Raw genomic sequence first — 15,615 nt, forward strand, 5'->3', positions numbered from 1 at the left:
CTTATTTTCCACTCGTAACATTGAATTATTTTTCCCCTCTGGACACATTTGAAATGGCAATTTGGCCATTTGCTTGAGAGGCCTCCAGAGGCACCTTTAAGGCTTGGTCTCTCTCCCTCTCCCTCTCCCTCTCCCTCTCCCCCTCCCTCACAGAATAATAGAAAATAGAAGAGTAGAAAAAAGAAAATAGAACAGAATAATAGAATAATAGAATAGAACAGAATTGACTAGAATAGACTAGACAAGACTAATAGAATAGAATAATAAACTAGACTATACAGAACCTTGGACATTTTCTAGTCCCCCCCCCCCCCCGCTCAAGCAGGAGATCCTATATCATTTTAGACAAGTGTCTGTCCAATCTCTTCTTAAAACCCCCCAGTAATGAACCATCCAGAACCTCTGGTGGCAAGCTGTTCCACTGGTTAGTTGTCCCCACTGTCAGAAAGTTTCTCCTCAGCAATCATGGGTTTCCCTAAGTATGCCCATGTTACACCAACAGTCTGCAGTCTGCATTGGTTGCTGATCAGTTTCCGGTCACAATTCAAAGTGTTGGTTATGACCTATAAAGCCCTTCATGGCACCGGACCAGGATATCTGCGAGACCGCCTTCTGCCGCATGAATCCCAGCGGGCGGTTAGGTCCCACAGAGTTGATCTTCTCCGGGTCCCGTCTACTAAACACTGTTGTCTGGCGGGACCCAGGGGAACAGCCTTCTCTGTGGTGGCTCTGACCTTCTGGAATCAACTCCCCCCAGAGATTAGGACTGCCCCAACCCTCCTTGCCTTTCATAAACTCCTTAATACCCATCTCTGTCGTCAGGCTTGGGGGAACTGAGACATCCCCCCCTTGCCTATATAATTTTGTGCATGATATGACTGTTTGTATGTATTTTATCTATTGGGGTTTTTTTGTTTTGTTTTTGTTCTTTTTAGACTTTGTAATGTAAAACTGTTATTTTAGATTTTAATTATTAGATTTGTTACTATGTATTGTTTTTTATCACTGTTGTGAGCCGCCCCAAGTCCACGGAGAGGGGCGGCATACAAATAAATAAATAAATAAATAAATAAATAAATAAATAAATAAATAAATAAATAAATAAATAAATAAAATAATCTGGGTCCTCATTTTACCAACCTTGGAAGGATGGAAGGCTGAGTCAACTTTGAGTTGGTCAGCACTGAACTCCTTCCTGTGGGCAGAGTTAGCCTGCAATACTACATTAGAATGAAATGAAATGAAATGAAGGGGAGGGAGGGAGGAAGGAAGGAAGGAAGGAAGGAAGGAAGGAAGAACAATAGCCCTTAGATTTATACACAGCTTAACAATGCTTTTGCCCCCAACAGTTTGGCTTCTTATTTTTCTCACCTTGGAAGGATGGGTGGCTGAGTCAACCTTGAGCCTACTGAGATTCGATCTGTCAAACTGCTGGCAGTTGGTGATCAGCAGAAGTAGCTTGCAGTACTGCACTCTAACCCAGTGATGGCGAACCTATGACACGCGTGTCAGCACTGACACGCGTAGCCATTTTTGGTGACACGCGGCCGCCGGAGAAACGGAGCTTTAGGGAGTGCAATTGCCTCCCAGCTGGGTGCGCCTGCGCAGAGCGCAGGCTTGCCTACACGCTGCCTTTGGCAGCACAAGCATGCCTGTCCGGCCGGGGAAGAATCGCCCGGCCCGACATCAGTTTCAGATGGGGGGGGGGGGGGCGGGGCGCCGCCTCCCAGCTGATTGGTGCGGCGCCAAGCGTCGGAGCCCACCACGAACGGTGGTTGGCTCGCAGGGGCCGCTGGGAGCGAGGGGAGGGGTTGCAGGCCTATTTCAGGCCTCCTCCCTCCCCCTGCCCAGGAAAGAGTTGTAAGAAAGCAGTGCATTTGAAAAGCGCGCTGCTTTCTCGGAAAGCCAGCTTTCCTGGCCGGCACAGGGCTTTCCCGCCGCTCCCTCCCCCCGAAAACACAACGGAGGTCCACAGCGAAGCCGAGTGGAGCAACGGGAGGCTCAGGCTGGTGGCGGCAGACCTCCGGGGTTTTTTCGGCGGGGGGGCAGGAGGACCTTCCTGGCTTTCCGGGGCAGCTGGCTTGAGACTTGTGCTGGTCAGCAAAGCCAGCTGCACGCCGGAGATGTGGAGAGAAAGAAGGGAAAGAGAGGGAGGGAAAGCGGAGAGGACAGAAGGAGGGAGGGAAGGAAGGGAGAGAAAAGTGAATGAGAGGGAGAGAGAAAGGGAGGAAGAGATAAATATAAAGAGGGAGAGGGAGGGAAATAGGGGAAGGAAGGAAAAGAGAAAATGGAAGGAAGAGAGAAGGAAAGAAAGGAAGGGAGAGAGAGAGAGAGAATACAGGAAGGAAGAGAGAGTGAGAGAGAGAAAGAAAGAAAGAGGGAAAGAGTGAGAAAGGCAGGGAGAAATGCAGCGTGTGGGGTGTGTGTGTGCGTGTGTGTGTGCCGCTGATGGTCTGGGAGCTGCAGCGTGTGCGTGGAGAGATGAAGGGAAAGAGGGAGAAACGCAGGGAGAAACGCAGAGTGTGTGGGGTGTGTGCGCGTGTGCTGCCAGTGTGTGCATGGAGAAATGAAGGAAAAGGGAGAAACGCAGCATGTGGGGTGTGTGTGTGTGTGCCGCTGATGGTCCGGCAGCTGCAGCGTGGGGGGGGGGGGGCGCCGATGCTAAGGCAGTCCGTCCGTGGTAGGGCTGCAGGGCAGGCACAGCAGCCCAGGGAGAAAGAGGGAATTGAGATAAAGAGAGAGGGAGAGATTAAGGGAAAGAGGGAGAAAGGCAGGGACAGAAAGATAGAAAGGAAAGAGGGAGAGAAAGATAGAAAGGAAGAGGGAGAGAATGGGGGAAAGGGAAGAGGGAGGATGAGATAGACAGGAGGGAGAGGGGGAAGTAGGATAGAGAGAGGGAAAAGGAAGGGCTTGGAGAAAGGCAGGGGGAGAGAAAGATAGAAAAGAAAGAGGGAGGGAGGAAAGGGAGGGAGAGATAGAAAGGAGGGTGAGGGGTAGTAGGAGAGGGAGAGGGAAAAGGAAGGGCTTGGAGAAAGGCAGGGGGAGAGAAAGATAGAAAGGAAAGAGGGAGGGAGGAAAGGGAGGGAGACATAGAAAGGATAGAATTATGGATGCAAGAACTCACTCATGTGTGATAGCGCACGCCCACACTTACTTTATTTATTTATTTATTTATTTATTTATTTATTTATTTATTTATACTTATATGCCCCCCAGTCCCAAAGGGACTGCCGCTCAGACACTGTACTTTTCCGCCCACCCCGAAAAAAAATTAGAGGGAACACTGCCCTCGCCCCTCTGCTCCCTGCTCGCCTACCAGAACGGTGTTACAGGAGACGGTGCTAAGGTAAACCCTTTCTGGGTTGTTAATTTGTAACAAAAAAAATCATGCCGGGCTCGCAAAAAAGAGAGTCTGAAAAAAACCCTGCGTGGACGTCGGGCCATTTGCTTCCTCCTTTGGCGGCTCATAACTAGATTTTTACAACCCCCCACCCCCCTTGATAAGCTTTTTCTTGAATCTGAACAGTTTGGGGGTTCGCCAAAGAGAGAAAAGTGAACGAGAGGGAGAGAGAAAGGGAGGAAGAGAGAAAAGTGAACGAGAGGGAGAGAGAAAGGGAGGAAGAGAGAAAAGTGAACGAGAGGGAGAGAGAAAGGGAGGAAGAGAGAAAAGTGAATGAGAGGGAGAGAGAAAGGGAGGAAGAGAGAAAAGTGAACGAGAGGGAGAGAGAAAGGGAGGAAGAGAGGAAGGAAGGAAGAGATAAATATAAAGGGAGAGAGGGAGAAAGAGAGGGAGGGGAAGAGGGGAAGGAAGGAAAAGAGAGAGAGAAAGAGAAAAAAGTGGAAAGAAGAGAGAAGGAAAGAAAGGAAGGAAGAGAGAAAGAGTGTGAGAGAGAAGATAGGAAGAGAGAGGGAGAGAAATGATAGAATAAAGGGGAGAAAAAAAAGAGAAATGAGAAAATGATTGAGTCAGAGAATGACAGGAAAGAGAGAGAAAGATAATTATGCATATTTGTTATTTAAACTATAAATATCACAAAATTATGTTTTTTTCTCAAGGTGACACACCACCTGAGTTATGCTCAGTTTTTTGGCGAATTTTGACACACCAAGCTCAAAAGGTTGCCCATCACTGCTCTAACCACTGCAACACTGAGGCTCTTTTAAATAAAACAATGGGAGATTCAAGGCTGAGAAACAAAACTCTTTCTATTGCAGTTAGCTTGTGTGAATTAACCACGGTCTCCCTCCCTCTGTCTCCTCTTTGTTTTCCAGGTTTGGAATTTGCCTACTCCGCGGCTCCAAAATCGATGCAAAGTGTAATCATGGGCCTCTTCTTCTTTTTTTCTGGAATCGGGTCTTTTGTGGGCTCGGGACTCCTGGAGTTGGTGTCTCTCAAATCAATCGGTTGGATGAGCAACCACACGGATTTGGGTCAGTTATCTCTATTGCCTTGGATTTATATACCATATATACTCGAGTATAAGTCGATCCGATTATAAGCCGAGGCATCCACTTTTGCCACAAAATTGGGAAAATTTATTGACCTGAATATAAGTCGAGGGTGGCAAATGCAGTGGCTACTGGTAACTTATAAAAATGGAAACCAATAAAATTACATTAATTGAGGCATCAGTAGATTAAATGTTTTAGAATATTTATTTCAAAGAAAACCAGTAAACTAGCTCCCTAAGTTTAAAATAGGGTAAACAAAAACAATAACTTAAAAAGTAAAAAAAAAATAGCTCACTCAGGAACCAAGCTAAAACCTAAGAGTAAAATCCTTCAAAACTGGATTTCTTATTACAGTGGTACCTCGGTTCTCGTACATTTCGGATACCGAACAAAATTTTCTGCAAAAATTTGCTTCAGCATCTGAAGAAAAATTCGGATACTGAACAGCCACAGAAAATTTTGTTTGTTATCCGAAATGTTACTGCCCGCTTAACAGCCTCCCAGTCTCTATAGTCTAACTTCTCCAAGCTGCAGGAAGGGTGGGGGCGGGTGGAATACCGGCAGCTTCGGGGGGCTCCTTTCCTCAGTGCTTCGTCTTGTGCACCAACTTTCTCCTTCCCGGCGGCAGCGGTGGTAATGGCAGCGGCTTCCCTTCGAGGAGCAGCAGCGCCGGGAACGTCACGTGATGAAGGGAAGCCAGTGGAGCCATCTCAGCAGTTGCCGCCGCTCCACCAGCTTCCCTTCATTACGTGACATTCCTGGCGCTGCTGCTCCTCGAAGGGAAGCTGCTGCCATCACCACCGCTGCCTCCGGGAAGGAGAAAGTTGGTGCACAAGACGAAGCACTGAGGAAAGGAGCCCCCCGAAGCTGCCGGTATTGCACCCGCCCCCACCCTTCCTGCAGCTTGGAGAGGTTAGACTATAAAGCTCCTCAGATTTTTATCCCATAGGAGATAAAGAAAATAGATTTAATTGGTTCCCAGCGAGTCAACAGGGGCTGGGAACCAATTAAATCCATTTCCATTATTTCCTATGGGATGAATTAATTCGGTACTTGACCAAATCGGTTCTCTACCACACTTCTGGAACGAATTGTGGTCGAGAACCGAGGTACCACTGTATCTGTTTGTCCAAACAGAGCTTCAGCATTAGCTGCTGTGAGGTTATCAGCATAGAAAATCAAATAAATAGACAGACAGACAGACTAGCGAGACAAGCAAAACTTGCTAAACACAGACAGCTCTTGTGGTTTTGTATCCTAAATATGCAGATCCTATTTAGAATCAAGCTCATTTTTAAAATACTGTATTTTTCAAAGTATAAGGTGCACCGGAATATAAGATGCACCTAGATTTTAGAGGTGCAAAACAAGGAAAAAAGTATTCTGAACCAAATGGTACAGTAACATATTATTTAATAAAATACCAGTGTAGCAGAATGCTTTTTACAAACATGTATACTTTTTAAAATCATGGACAATTTTTACAAACTTCAAACTTGACAGCTTTAAGACTTGTGGTCCAACTACCAGAATTCCTCCTCCAGTCATGCTAGTTTAGGAATGGGAGTTGAAGTCCACAAGTCTTAAAGTTGCCAGGTTTGGAGACCTTTGCACCCTTAATCCCTAATCCAGAGGTCTTCAAATTTGGCAACTTTAAGACTTGTGGACTTAAATTCCCAGAATCCTCCAGTCATGCTAGTTCAGGAACTGGAGTTGAAGTTCATTAGTCTTAAAGCTGTCAGGTTTGAAAACCCCAGGATTAGAGATTAGGGTGCACTGTGCAAGGGTATTCAAACTTCCTGAACTAGTTCTCCTCTAACTGTGGCTACTTTGCTCTTTAAACTTTTTAGCTCCATTTACAAAGAGCTATAAACATTATCATCAGAGATTCAGGAAAGGAAGTGAGAGGGACAAAGTTCGAGTCTTTTGAGAAGGAGGGAGGGAGGGAAAGAGGAGCTGCTTATCTCTCTCTCCTCCTCCCCCCCCCCCCCTCACTTGCAGAAACATCAAAAATGATCTAACAGGAAGTGAAAAGTATCTCCTTCTGTAGTCAGGGCAAAGCTGGGGGTTGCTTTAGTCTGATCTCACTCTGGGAAAGAGAGACCTGAGTCCAGATCGCTTTAATACCAGAGAGGTTGGTGAAAGAAACAGCGTTGAATTCAGGTTTTTTTCAGTGTGATAACTAGAAAGGGTGGTGAGGTTTCTGTGCACACGTGTTGGGTCACTCTTTTCATTCTGCTTTGGGCAGGCAGAGACGTGGGTCAGAAGCATTGAGCAATTTTGCATAATGATACAAACCCCTCTCCCTTCTCTCCTCTTTCTTTCCCTTCTCTCTCTCTCTCTCCCTCCCTCCCTCTCTCTCTCTCTCTCGCTCACACACACACACAAACACTCACGGCAGAGTCTGGCACTCGGACCATGCAGGGAGAGCGCAGGGAGAGCAGATTCTCCCGACCTTCCCAGAAAGCGTCTCTGTTGATAGGCTGCTCGGGGGCGTGTGTGGGGGGAGCATTCCCCAAAGCCTTTCATTGCAGCTGAGTGTTTGCCCTTTGGGGTTGCCTGCTTTCCTTCTCCACCTCGGGGATGCCCCCCCCCCCCACTGCTCCTCTGTGTTGTTGTCCTCAAAAGCTGATCAGAGCACACTAACCTCCACCCCAGGTGCTGGAAATTAAGCCTTGCATTTTCTCTGGTGAAACTGCCATTTCTATTGCTAACTTCGGTATCTCCCCCTTCGTTCTTCCTTTCTGATTGGCCCTTGGATCAATCTCCTGGAGTACCGCCAGTCAGCTGTCAGTTGCCACCAATTGTGGCTATTACTGCTGTCTCGCCAACTCCCTTCCCCCTCCCCGAATGCAGCATTCAGTGTATAGGATGCACCCAGTTTTTGACCCTCTTTTTGGGTGTGTGTGTGTAAAAAGGTGTATCTTATACACCGAAAAATATGGTATGTAAACTGCTTCCTCTCATACTTGTTAATTGAAACTTGCTCTAAAACCCACTTTATAAAAGGCAACTTTTAAAGATCCACAAACACACTTTAGAAATTTCTGTCCAGCTCTTTTTTTCTATAGTTATCCAAGCAAGGACAGCAACTACTACAAAATACCTTTTTTTTAACAGTATAAATCCTTTCAAAGGAGGGGGGAGGAGAATCAGACAGCGGGGGCCTTTCTAATCCAACGAAGGGCAACAGAGAGAGAGCAAGGAATAGTTATAGCTGTTGACAAATACACACATGGAGGGATCGAGGAGTAAAACCCCCCAAAACCCTCCCGTTTTCAGCGAGGGAAAAAGGAGGCACCTTGGCTACACACCCGCTCCTTCAAAGAAATAGCTGGCATTCTTTGTGGGGCGGACGGGCTCACACCCAAACACACACACACACACATGCTCGCCCTCCAAAATTCCCCTTCCCCTTTTTTTTTGTTCCCTTGGCTCCCTCCCCTTTCACTTGCATGTGGGGCTTCCTCTGCCCTGCCGACTCCCTGAAGCTCAGCAGGGCTGAGGAAGAAGAGGAGGGGTGGAAGGAGAAGGGGCTTAGCAGGTGAGACGCCTGGCCTTTCGCAATGAAGGAGCCAGGCAGAAGGACTCCCACAGGAAGCGGAGGAAGAAGGGGAAATTCCCGAATGGCCGGGCGTTTGACAAGCCTCGGCAGCTCGGGAATTTCCCCTTCTTCCTCCACTTCCCGTGTGAGTCCTTCTGCCTGGCTCCTTCGTTGCGAAAGGCCAGGCATCTCACCTGCTAAGCCCCTCCTCCTTCTACCCCTCCTCTTCTTCCTCTGCCCTGCTGAGCTTGAGGGAGTCGACAGGGCGGTGGAAAGTAAGAGCAAGGAAACCTCTGATAGAGTTTACAAAGGAGGGAGCGGAGAATCAGACAGCGGGGGCCTTTTTAATCCAACGAAGGGCAACACAGAGAGAGCAAGGAATAGTTACAGCTGTTGCCAAATACACACATGGAGGGAACGAGGAATTAAAAAAAAAACCCTCCCGGTTTCAGCAAGGGAAAAAGGAGGCACCTTGGCTACACATCTGCTCCTTCAAAGAAATAGCTGGCATTCTTCACGGGATGGACGGGTGCATGTGCACAAAAACACACACACACACACACACATATATATATACATACATACATACATACATACATGTATATGTATATAGGCAGAAAACCCAACTCAAGTTTACCTTTTAGAAAATTCTGATCCCAAAGTGGAGGACTCCCTACAATAAACACATGAACACATTCTCCACTGAAATCACGGGATGGACGGGTGCATGTGCACAAACACACACACACACACACACACTCGCCCTCCAAAATTCATCCTCTCCTTTTTTTTGTTCCCTTGGCTCCCCCCCCCCTTTCCCAGCCGCCTAAGGCCGTGTAGGGATCTCGTCACCCAGCCTGTGCAAGTGCAGTCTATCAGCTGCCAAATGGCACGTTTTCATCTCCTCCCAACTGAGGGGGAACTTCAAGCTCTGGGTTTTAAATTTTAAAATTAAGGGAGAATAGGATGGCACCATTTCGGCCTGGTTCTGGCCTCATCAGCTAGCCACACCCTTACTGGAATTTGATGATGATTTGATGATCTGGCTAGCTGATGAGGCCAGAACAAGGCCGAAATGGTGCCATCCTAGTCTCCCTTAAATTTTCAGCAAAAAACATGTGATACATACAGAATATAGTTGTCGGCTATGAATAAATTAACTGCCTTGAAATGGCCCTGCGTTGGGCCTAGAGGCAAAAAGGAGCTGTGACGTTCTTTCAATATACCAGGGTGATCCGACATAAAAAACATATAGCCCCTCCCTGGTACAGAGCTGGAGGGATCAGGTCTGGTGGCTCAGCTGTTAATTCTCTGCCTTACAAGGCAGAAGCTGCCAGATCAAATCCCAGTAAGGGTGTGGCTAGCTGATGAGGCCAGAACAAGGCCGAAATGGTGCCATTCTAGTCTCCCTTAATTTTAAAATTTCAGCAAAATATACATATATGTATGTAGGCAGAAATATATATATGTATGTATGTGTGTTATGACCATGGATGATACCTCCCGCCTACCAAACATCTGGAAACCAGCCCTCAAACATATCCCAGCCATAGAAACTGAAACCAGACTCAGAACACACATTGCAAAACAATCAAGTAGCCTGCAAGCTCCAACTACTCAGGATATTACGCCTAATCCACAACCATTAACTAATCAGCAAACCTCAGCTACATCAACGACCCCAGGTGTTACCCCACTGACTCACCAGGAAGTTTCTACACAGCAGGCAATTGCTGAGCCATCAAACCACACCCAGCCACCAGTATTTATAGAAGGAAGGCAGCTCAGGTCTCACTGTGTTCGCCCTAGAACAAGGACAGAAACACCAGCCTGAAGATGACGAGTGGGACCTCGTTGAAAAGTCGCCAGAAATTTCCAAATCCTACATGGGAAGAAACCCGAATATACCAAGACCGTATATTGAAGGAACGTCACAGCTCCTTTTTGCCTCTAGGCCCAACCCAGGACCATTTCAAGGCAGTTAATTTATTCATAGCCGACAACTATATTCTGTATGTATCAATGTTTTTAGCTGGAATTTTAAAATTTGGTACAGAGCTGGAGAGATCAGGTCTGGTGGCTCAACTGCTAATTCTCTGCCTTACAAGGCAGAGGCTGCCAGATCAAATCCCAGTAAGGAAGGGTGTGGCTAGCTGATGAGGCCAGAACAAGGCCGAAATGGGACCATCCTAGTCTCCCTTAATTTTAAAATTCCAGCTAAAAACATTGATACATATATATATATATATATATGTATGTATGTATGTATATGTATATGTATATGTATATGTATATGTATGTATGTACAGTGATCCCTCTATTATCGCGAGGGTTCCGTTCCCAGACCCCTCGCGATAATCGATTTTTCGCAATGTAGGGTTCCAGAAGTAAAAACTCTATCTGCGCATGCGCGCCCTTTTTTCCCATGGCCGCGCATGCGCAGATGGTGGAGTTAGCGTGGGCGGTGGGGAAGACCCAGGGAAGGTTCCTTCGTCCGCCTAGCAGCTGATCTGCTCGGCAGCGCAGCTGGTCCCCAATTCCGCCAACATCAGGCTCTCCACACGCCCTTTCGCCATAACACGAGAGCCTTCCGAAAACTCTTTCCGAGCGCCTCAGAGCAGCACCCCCACCCCTCTTTGATTCCCTCAACCCTCCCGGCCCCTCGCTCCCCTTTTCCACACGCGCCACCCAAGAAACGTTTCATCCCGTCTGGGCTTCCCCCCTCCTCTCGCTCGCTCGTGCTCTCCCCCCCATCCGCGTGCGTATGTGCGTGCGCGCGCACCCAGGCGCCTCCATCCCGGCGGGGACCGCAGCTGCGGGGCTACCCGTCGTCGACCCTCCTCCGGCAGCTTCCTCCCGAGCCCCCACACACATACGACGGAGAAAGCGGCCACTTCAGTATTTTTCCCGGGGGGTCGTCGTCAAGCTCACCTCCAACCGAGAGAGGAGTCCGCGCTGCTCCGGCTGCCGTGTCTCCTTCTCCCTCCTCCTCCTCTTCTTCCCCGCTCTTCCATCCTCCGCCGCCGAGGTCGCCAGGAAGGGAGAAGAAGAGTCAATGAACAGCGACAGCCGCCGCCTCGCCCAACGCAAAGCGCGAGAGCCCAGACCCGGAGGCAACCCGCTCGCTGTCCGCGGCGCTTCGAGTTTCTTCTCCCGGAGGCGCGCTCGGCGCTCGCTGCAGTCGAAGATCCGGGTTTCCCCTTTCCGTGGGCAGCGGATGAAGGAACCTTCCCTGGGTCTTCCCCCGCTGCAGCGAGCGCCGAGCGCGCCTCCGGGAGGAGAAACTCGAAGCGCCGCGGACAGCGAGCGGGTTGCCATCCTCACCACTATCTGACTCAGGTGACTCACATCACCAAGTCGGTTCCTCTTGAACAGGATCTGCTATCAGCTGTGTGGGCTGTTGGCTGACCATAGCACTTAGTAGCAATACCATTAGCAATAGCATTTAGACTTATATACCGCTTCACAGTGCTTTAGAGCCCTTTCTAAGTGGTTTATAGAGAGTCAGCCTATTGCCTCCAATAATCTGGGTCCTCATTTTACTGACCTTGGAAGGATGGAAGGCCGAGTCAACCTTGAGCCTACTGAGATTCGATCTGCCAAACGTCTGGCAGTTGGTGATCTGCAGAAATAGCTTGCAGTACTGCACTCTAACCACTGAGCAAACCGAGGCTCTTAGTAGCATAGAAGCATTCTACCTCACTAAATGAGCCCGCAGGGAACTTTTTGGAGGACAGCATAAAAGTTCTCAGGACATTCTCAGATCAGGCAAGAAACTGATTCAGCAAGAATCAGTTCGATGGGCAATTATTTAACCCAATTAATCGATCAGATTTTCTTCTGTCCCTTCTCCATTCACGGTGTTGGCTCGAATCCTTACCTTCCGCTAATCCAAAAAACCCGAAATTACCAGCCAGCGTTCCTCTCAAACAATTAAAATTAGTTCCAGCCTTGTGAGCGAGATAAAAAATTTTTTTTATGGCATTCACAGTCTGATCCATAAAAAGAAGAGGGGTGAGAGGGAGGCTTTTAAAGCCCCTGTGCTTTTCAGGGGAAAATATATATCAGCTGGAAGAGCTTTGGTGCGGTTCTCATCTCCGATTAAAAAGTGGGTTTAATGGAATTAACGCTTGCAAAGAAAAGAGGCTTCAATTTGACACAGGGGTATTGCCGGCGAACTGACAAAATTTAGATAGTTTCTTAAGCAAAGGAAATGCTTAATTACTTTGATTGGGCGGAAGGAGTATGATTCGGCTGAATGTTAGGAAATCAATATTTTCCTTCCTTCCTTCCTTCCTTCCTTCCTTCCTTCCTTCCTTCCTTCCTTCCTTCCTTCCCTCCTCGCCTCTTTCCCACCCTTCCTCCCTCACTCCCATTTCTTTCTACTTCCTTTCCTTCCTTCCTTCTCCTTTCTTTTCTTTTTTTCTTTTCTTCATAGCTGTAACATCTTACTTAGGCGAGTCCCAACCTTTGCCTTCTATTATATCTCTTTGCCTTTACGGACACATCCTAACTTCCCAGGCTCCATCCAGAGACCAAAAAGGAAGAAAACAGTATGTTTCCTTAATATCTGTCCTCCATTCAGCTACTTCATCCGTCTCTCTTTTTTTCCTCGCAGGTAACATCAACGGTTGCCATTTAAACTACTACTTTTTCCTCCTGGCGGTGATCCAGGGTGTCACCCTGCTGCTTTTCCTCATCGTATCTGTCAAATACGACCGCCAGAAGTCGAGGACTAACACCGGACGGACTTGACCTGACCGTCAATAGAAGTTGGTGGGGAATCAGGAAATGTTGCTGACTCAGCAGGAAACAGCCATCTGGAGGGGCATTTTCTTTTGACTTGCATGATTTTGACTTCTAGGTTGCCACCTCGTCCCTGCTCTTAAACAACCCCCCCTCCCCCCCAATATCCCCGCTGCTAAAGCAGAGAGTGCCTTATGCTAGCAAACTAATTTTACAGCCTGCATCCTGGGATGCAGGCCAGACATGGAAGGTAACCAGGTTTCTCTGACACATCATCTCTCCCCCCCGCTCCCCGTCTGCTCAAGCCACCACAAAGTTGCCTTTGGAACCTGAAATAAACCAACCTAGAAGTATTTCAACTTCCCTTCGGGTGTGACGGACAGACAGAACTGCCTAACGGATCACGTCAATCTATCCTGGCTTGGAAATCAATTTGTTTCTATCCTGGACCAGGTTTCAAAGGTTCATGGGTAAAAGGGTGGAAGGTTTGCGTGAGTTGCTGTGCATCGAACCTTCTGCCCCCCACCCACACACAAACATACCGGTAGTCTGCCTGGGTAGGACTCCAATGGCTCTGGTGTTATGGCTGGGGATCATACGTCCTTTAGTCCAAGGTAGGAAGCCGTCTAGTTAGACAGAATATTTTTTTAAACTACTGTAGGTTTTGGGAGATGTTTGATTTGGTTTTTATATTAGCAATTATTTGGGTGTGTGAAACTGGTTTAAAATGATACTTTTGCCTGTTTCCTGATCCTCTATTCTACCCTCCCTCCCTCTATTCCTTCTTTGCTTCCTTCCTCCCTCTTTCCCTCCCTCCCTATATTTCTCATTTGCTTGTTTGCTGGCTTCCCCTTCCTCCCTCTTCCGCCTCCCTCCCTCTCTATTCCTTCCTTGCTTCCTTTTCCCTCCCTCCCTATATTTCTCACTTGCTTGTTTGCTGGCTTCCTCCTCCCTCCTTTCCCTCTTTCCCTCCTTCCTTATATTTCGTTTTTGCTTGCTTCCCCTTCCTCCTCCCTCTCTCCCTCCCTCTCTTCCTGTCTCCCTCCTTCCTCTATTCCTTCTCTGCTTCCTCCCTCTCTCCCTTCCTCCCCTCTACTCCTCCCTTTCTCTCTTCCTCCCTTGCTTCCTTCCTCACCCCTCTTGCCCTCCCTCCCCTCTATTCCACCCTCCCTCCCTTCCTGGGTTTTTTTAAAATGACACATGGTTTAAAATCAGAGATGAATATGCAAACAAAGTGCTCATTTTTTTTTCCATTCGCTTGTGTTTTCCAAGTTGTCTCAGCCACGACTTTGACTTGGCAATCCTTTTAACCAATTCTTTGCACTGAATTTTAGAGTCGCTGTAGGGAAGAAACTTTGCCTGTGTTTTTTTTTAAACTTGAAAATTGTTCTTTAATTCTTAAACAGGGAGGGAAGGCAGCCTTTCTCTTCTCTTTTTAAAAATATCTTCCTTTAAACTTGTTTACAAAAGACCTTGTGATGTGAGCCTGTGTAAATAAATTTTTAAAACTGGATTTGTCTCCTTATTTTCTCTCCAAATTCAGTCATTTTTTTAAATTGCAAGGTGAAAATGTCTGTGAATAAACTCGATACTTAACATTGTTGGAAGCTATTTTCAGAGTTTATTAAACTTCAGTGAACTCCATAACTTCTTCAAATAGGGTTTCCATCTATAATCATTACTGACAGACACTTATTGCTCCTCTGTAATAACCTAAAAAGCTTGTATGATTTTTATCTTTGTTGGTCTATTTATATTTTATAGTTGTACGAATAACACGACTTAATTCAGGGAGGAAATCACTAAGTGAAGCCCAAACAGGAGATTGGAGACTAAAACATATAAAGAGCGGTTGCAGAAATGGCATGGTTATTTTAGAGAAGAGACATGAGAGCAGCCTTCCAATATTTGAGAGGCTCCCACAGAGAGGAGGGGGTCAAGCTATTTTCCAGAGCACCTAAAGGCCAGACAAGGAATCATGGATGGAAACTGACCAAGGAGAGATTCAACCTGGAAATGAGGAATTTTCTGACAGTGAGAGCAATCAACCAATGGAGCAGAAGTTGCCTTCGGAAGTTGTGGGAGCTTCATCACTGGAGGTTTTCAACTGGACTGGACTGCCATCTGTCAGAAATGGTGGAGGGTCGACCCCTACTTGGTGCAGGGGGGCTGGACTAGATGACCTACAAGGTCCCTTCCAACTCTGTGCATCTGCCTACCATCTCCCTTCCACTTTTTGCTTGTGGCAGACCTGCAAAAGTTACCAGTGTGAGGACTGGTGGCAAAGCTAACTTTCATCTCCATCCCTATTAAGGGTCGCTGTACAAGTCAGTCGCTAAAGAAGCAACCTAGAACTTAGGAATTTCCTGACAGAACAATTAATCAGTGGAACAGCTTGCTTCCAGATGTTGTGAATGCCCCAACACTGGAAGTTTTTAAGAAGATGTTGGATAACCATTTGTCTGAAGTTGTGTACAGTTGGACTAGAAGACCTCTAAGGTCTCCAACTCTGTTGTTGTTATTATTATTATTATAAATTCCGACAGCCTCTAATTTTGCCAGGATCAGATTCTTCCCTTTGATCCCAGGAATAAAGTGAACCTTGCAATTTTTTGCACAAATTTGCTCTTTGCGAGTGTGTAAATGTGGCAAGATCCATTTATCTGCAAAACCCAGGAATGATTTTTGCCTGAAGCGGGGGTGGGTGGGTTTGTAAAGATTTACCATGTTCTGGATCAGTCTCCTCCCCCCACTTCTCTTCCCCTGAAAGCCTGACCAATTAACTTTATGGCTAATTAAAGAAATACCTTGGCAATGTATCTTTGGTGCTCTCGGGTTCAGTGGCTGATTTAATATAGCAGAAACATCGTTGT

The 15,615-nt window shown here is 47.1% G+C and overlaps 1 protein-coding gene across 2 annotated transcripts in view; it reads left to right on the forward strand.

Moving 5' to 3' along the window:
- Positions 1-14,255, forward strand: part of SLC15A4 (solute carrier family 15 member 4) — a 52,287-nt gene extending 38,032 nt beyond the window's left edge. For both annotated transcript variants that reach the window (XM_070762107.1, XM_070762106.1), the window contains 2 exons: positions 4,273-4,431; positions 12,615-14,255. In XM_070762107.1, coding sequence (XP_070618208.1) covers positions 4,273-4,431; positions 12,615-12,751 — 296 coding nt within the window. In that variant the 3' untranslated portion in view covers positions 12,752-14,255. The remainder of the gene's footprint in view (positions 1-4,272; positions 4,432-12,614) is intronic.
- Positions 14,256-15,615: the final 1,360 nt, after the last annotated feature.

This window comes from Erythrolamprus reginae, chromosome 10, assembly GCF_031021105.1.
Source record: "Erythrolamprus reginae isolate rEryReg1 chromosome 10, rEryReg1.hap1, whole genome shotgun sequence".
Classification (NCBI taxonomy): domain Eukaryota; kingdom Metazoa; phylum Chordata; class Lepidosauria; order Squamata; family Dipsadidae; genus Erythrolamprus; species Erythrolamprus reginae.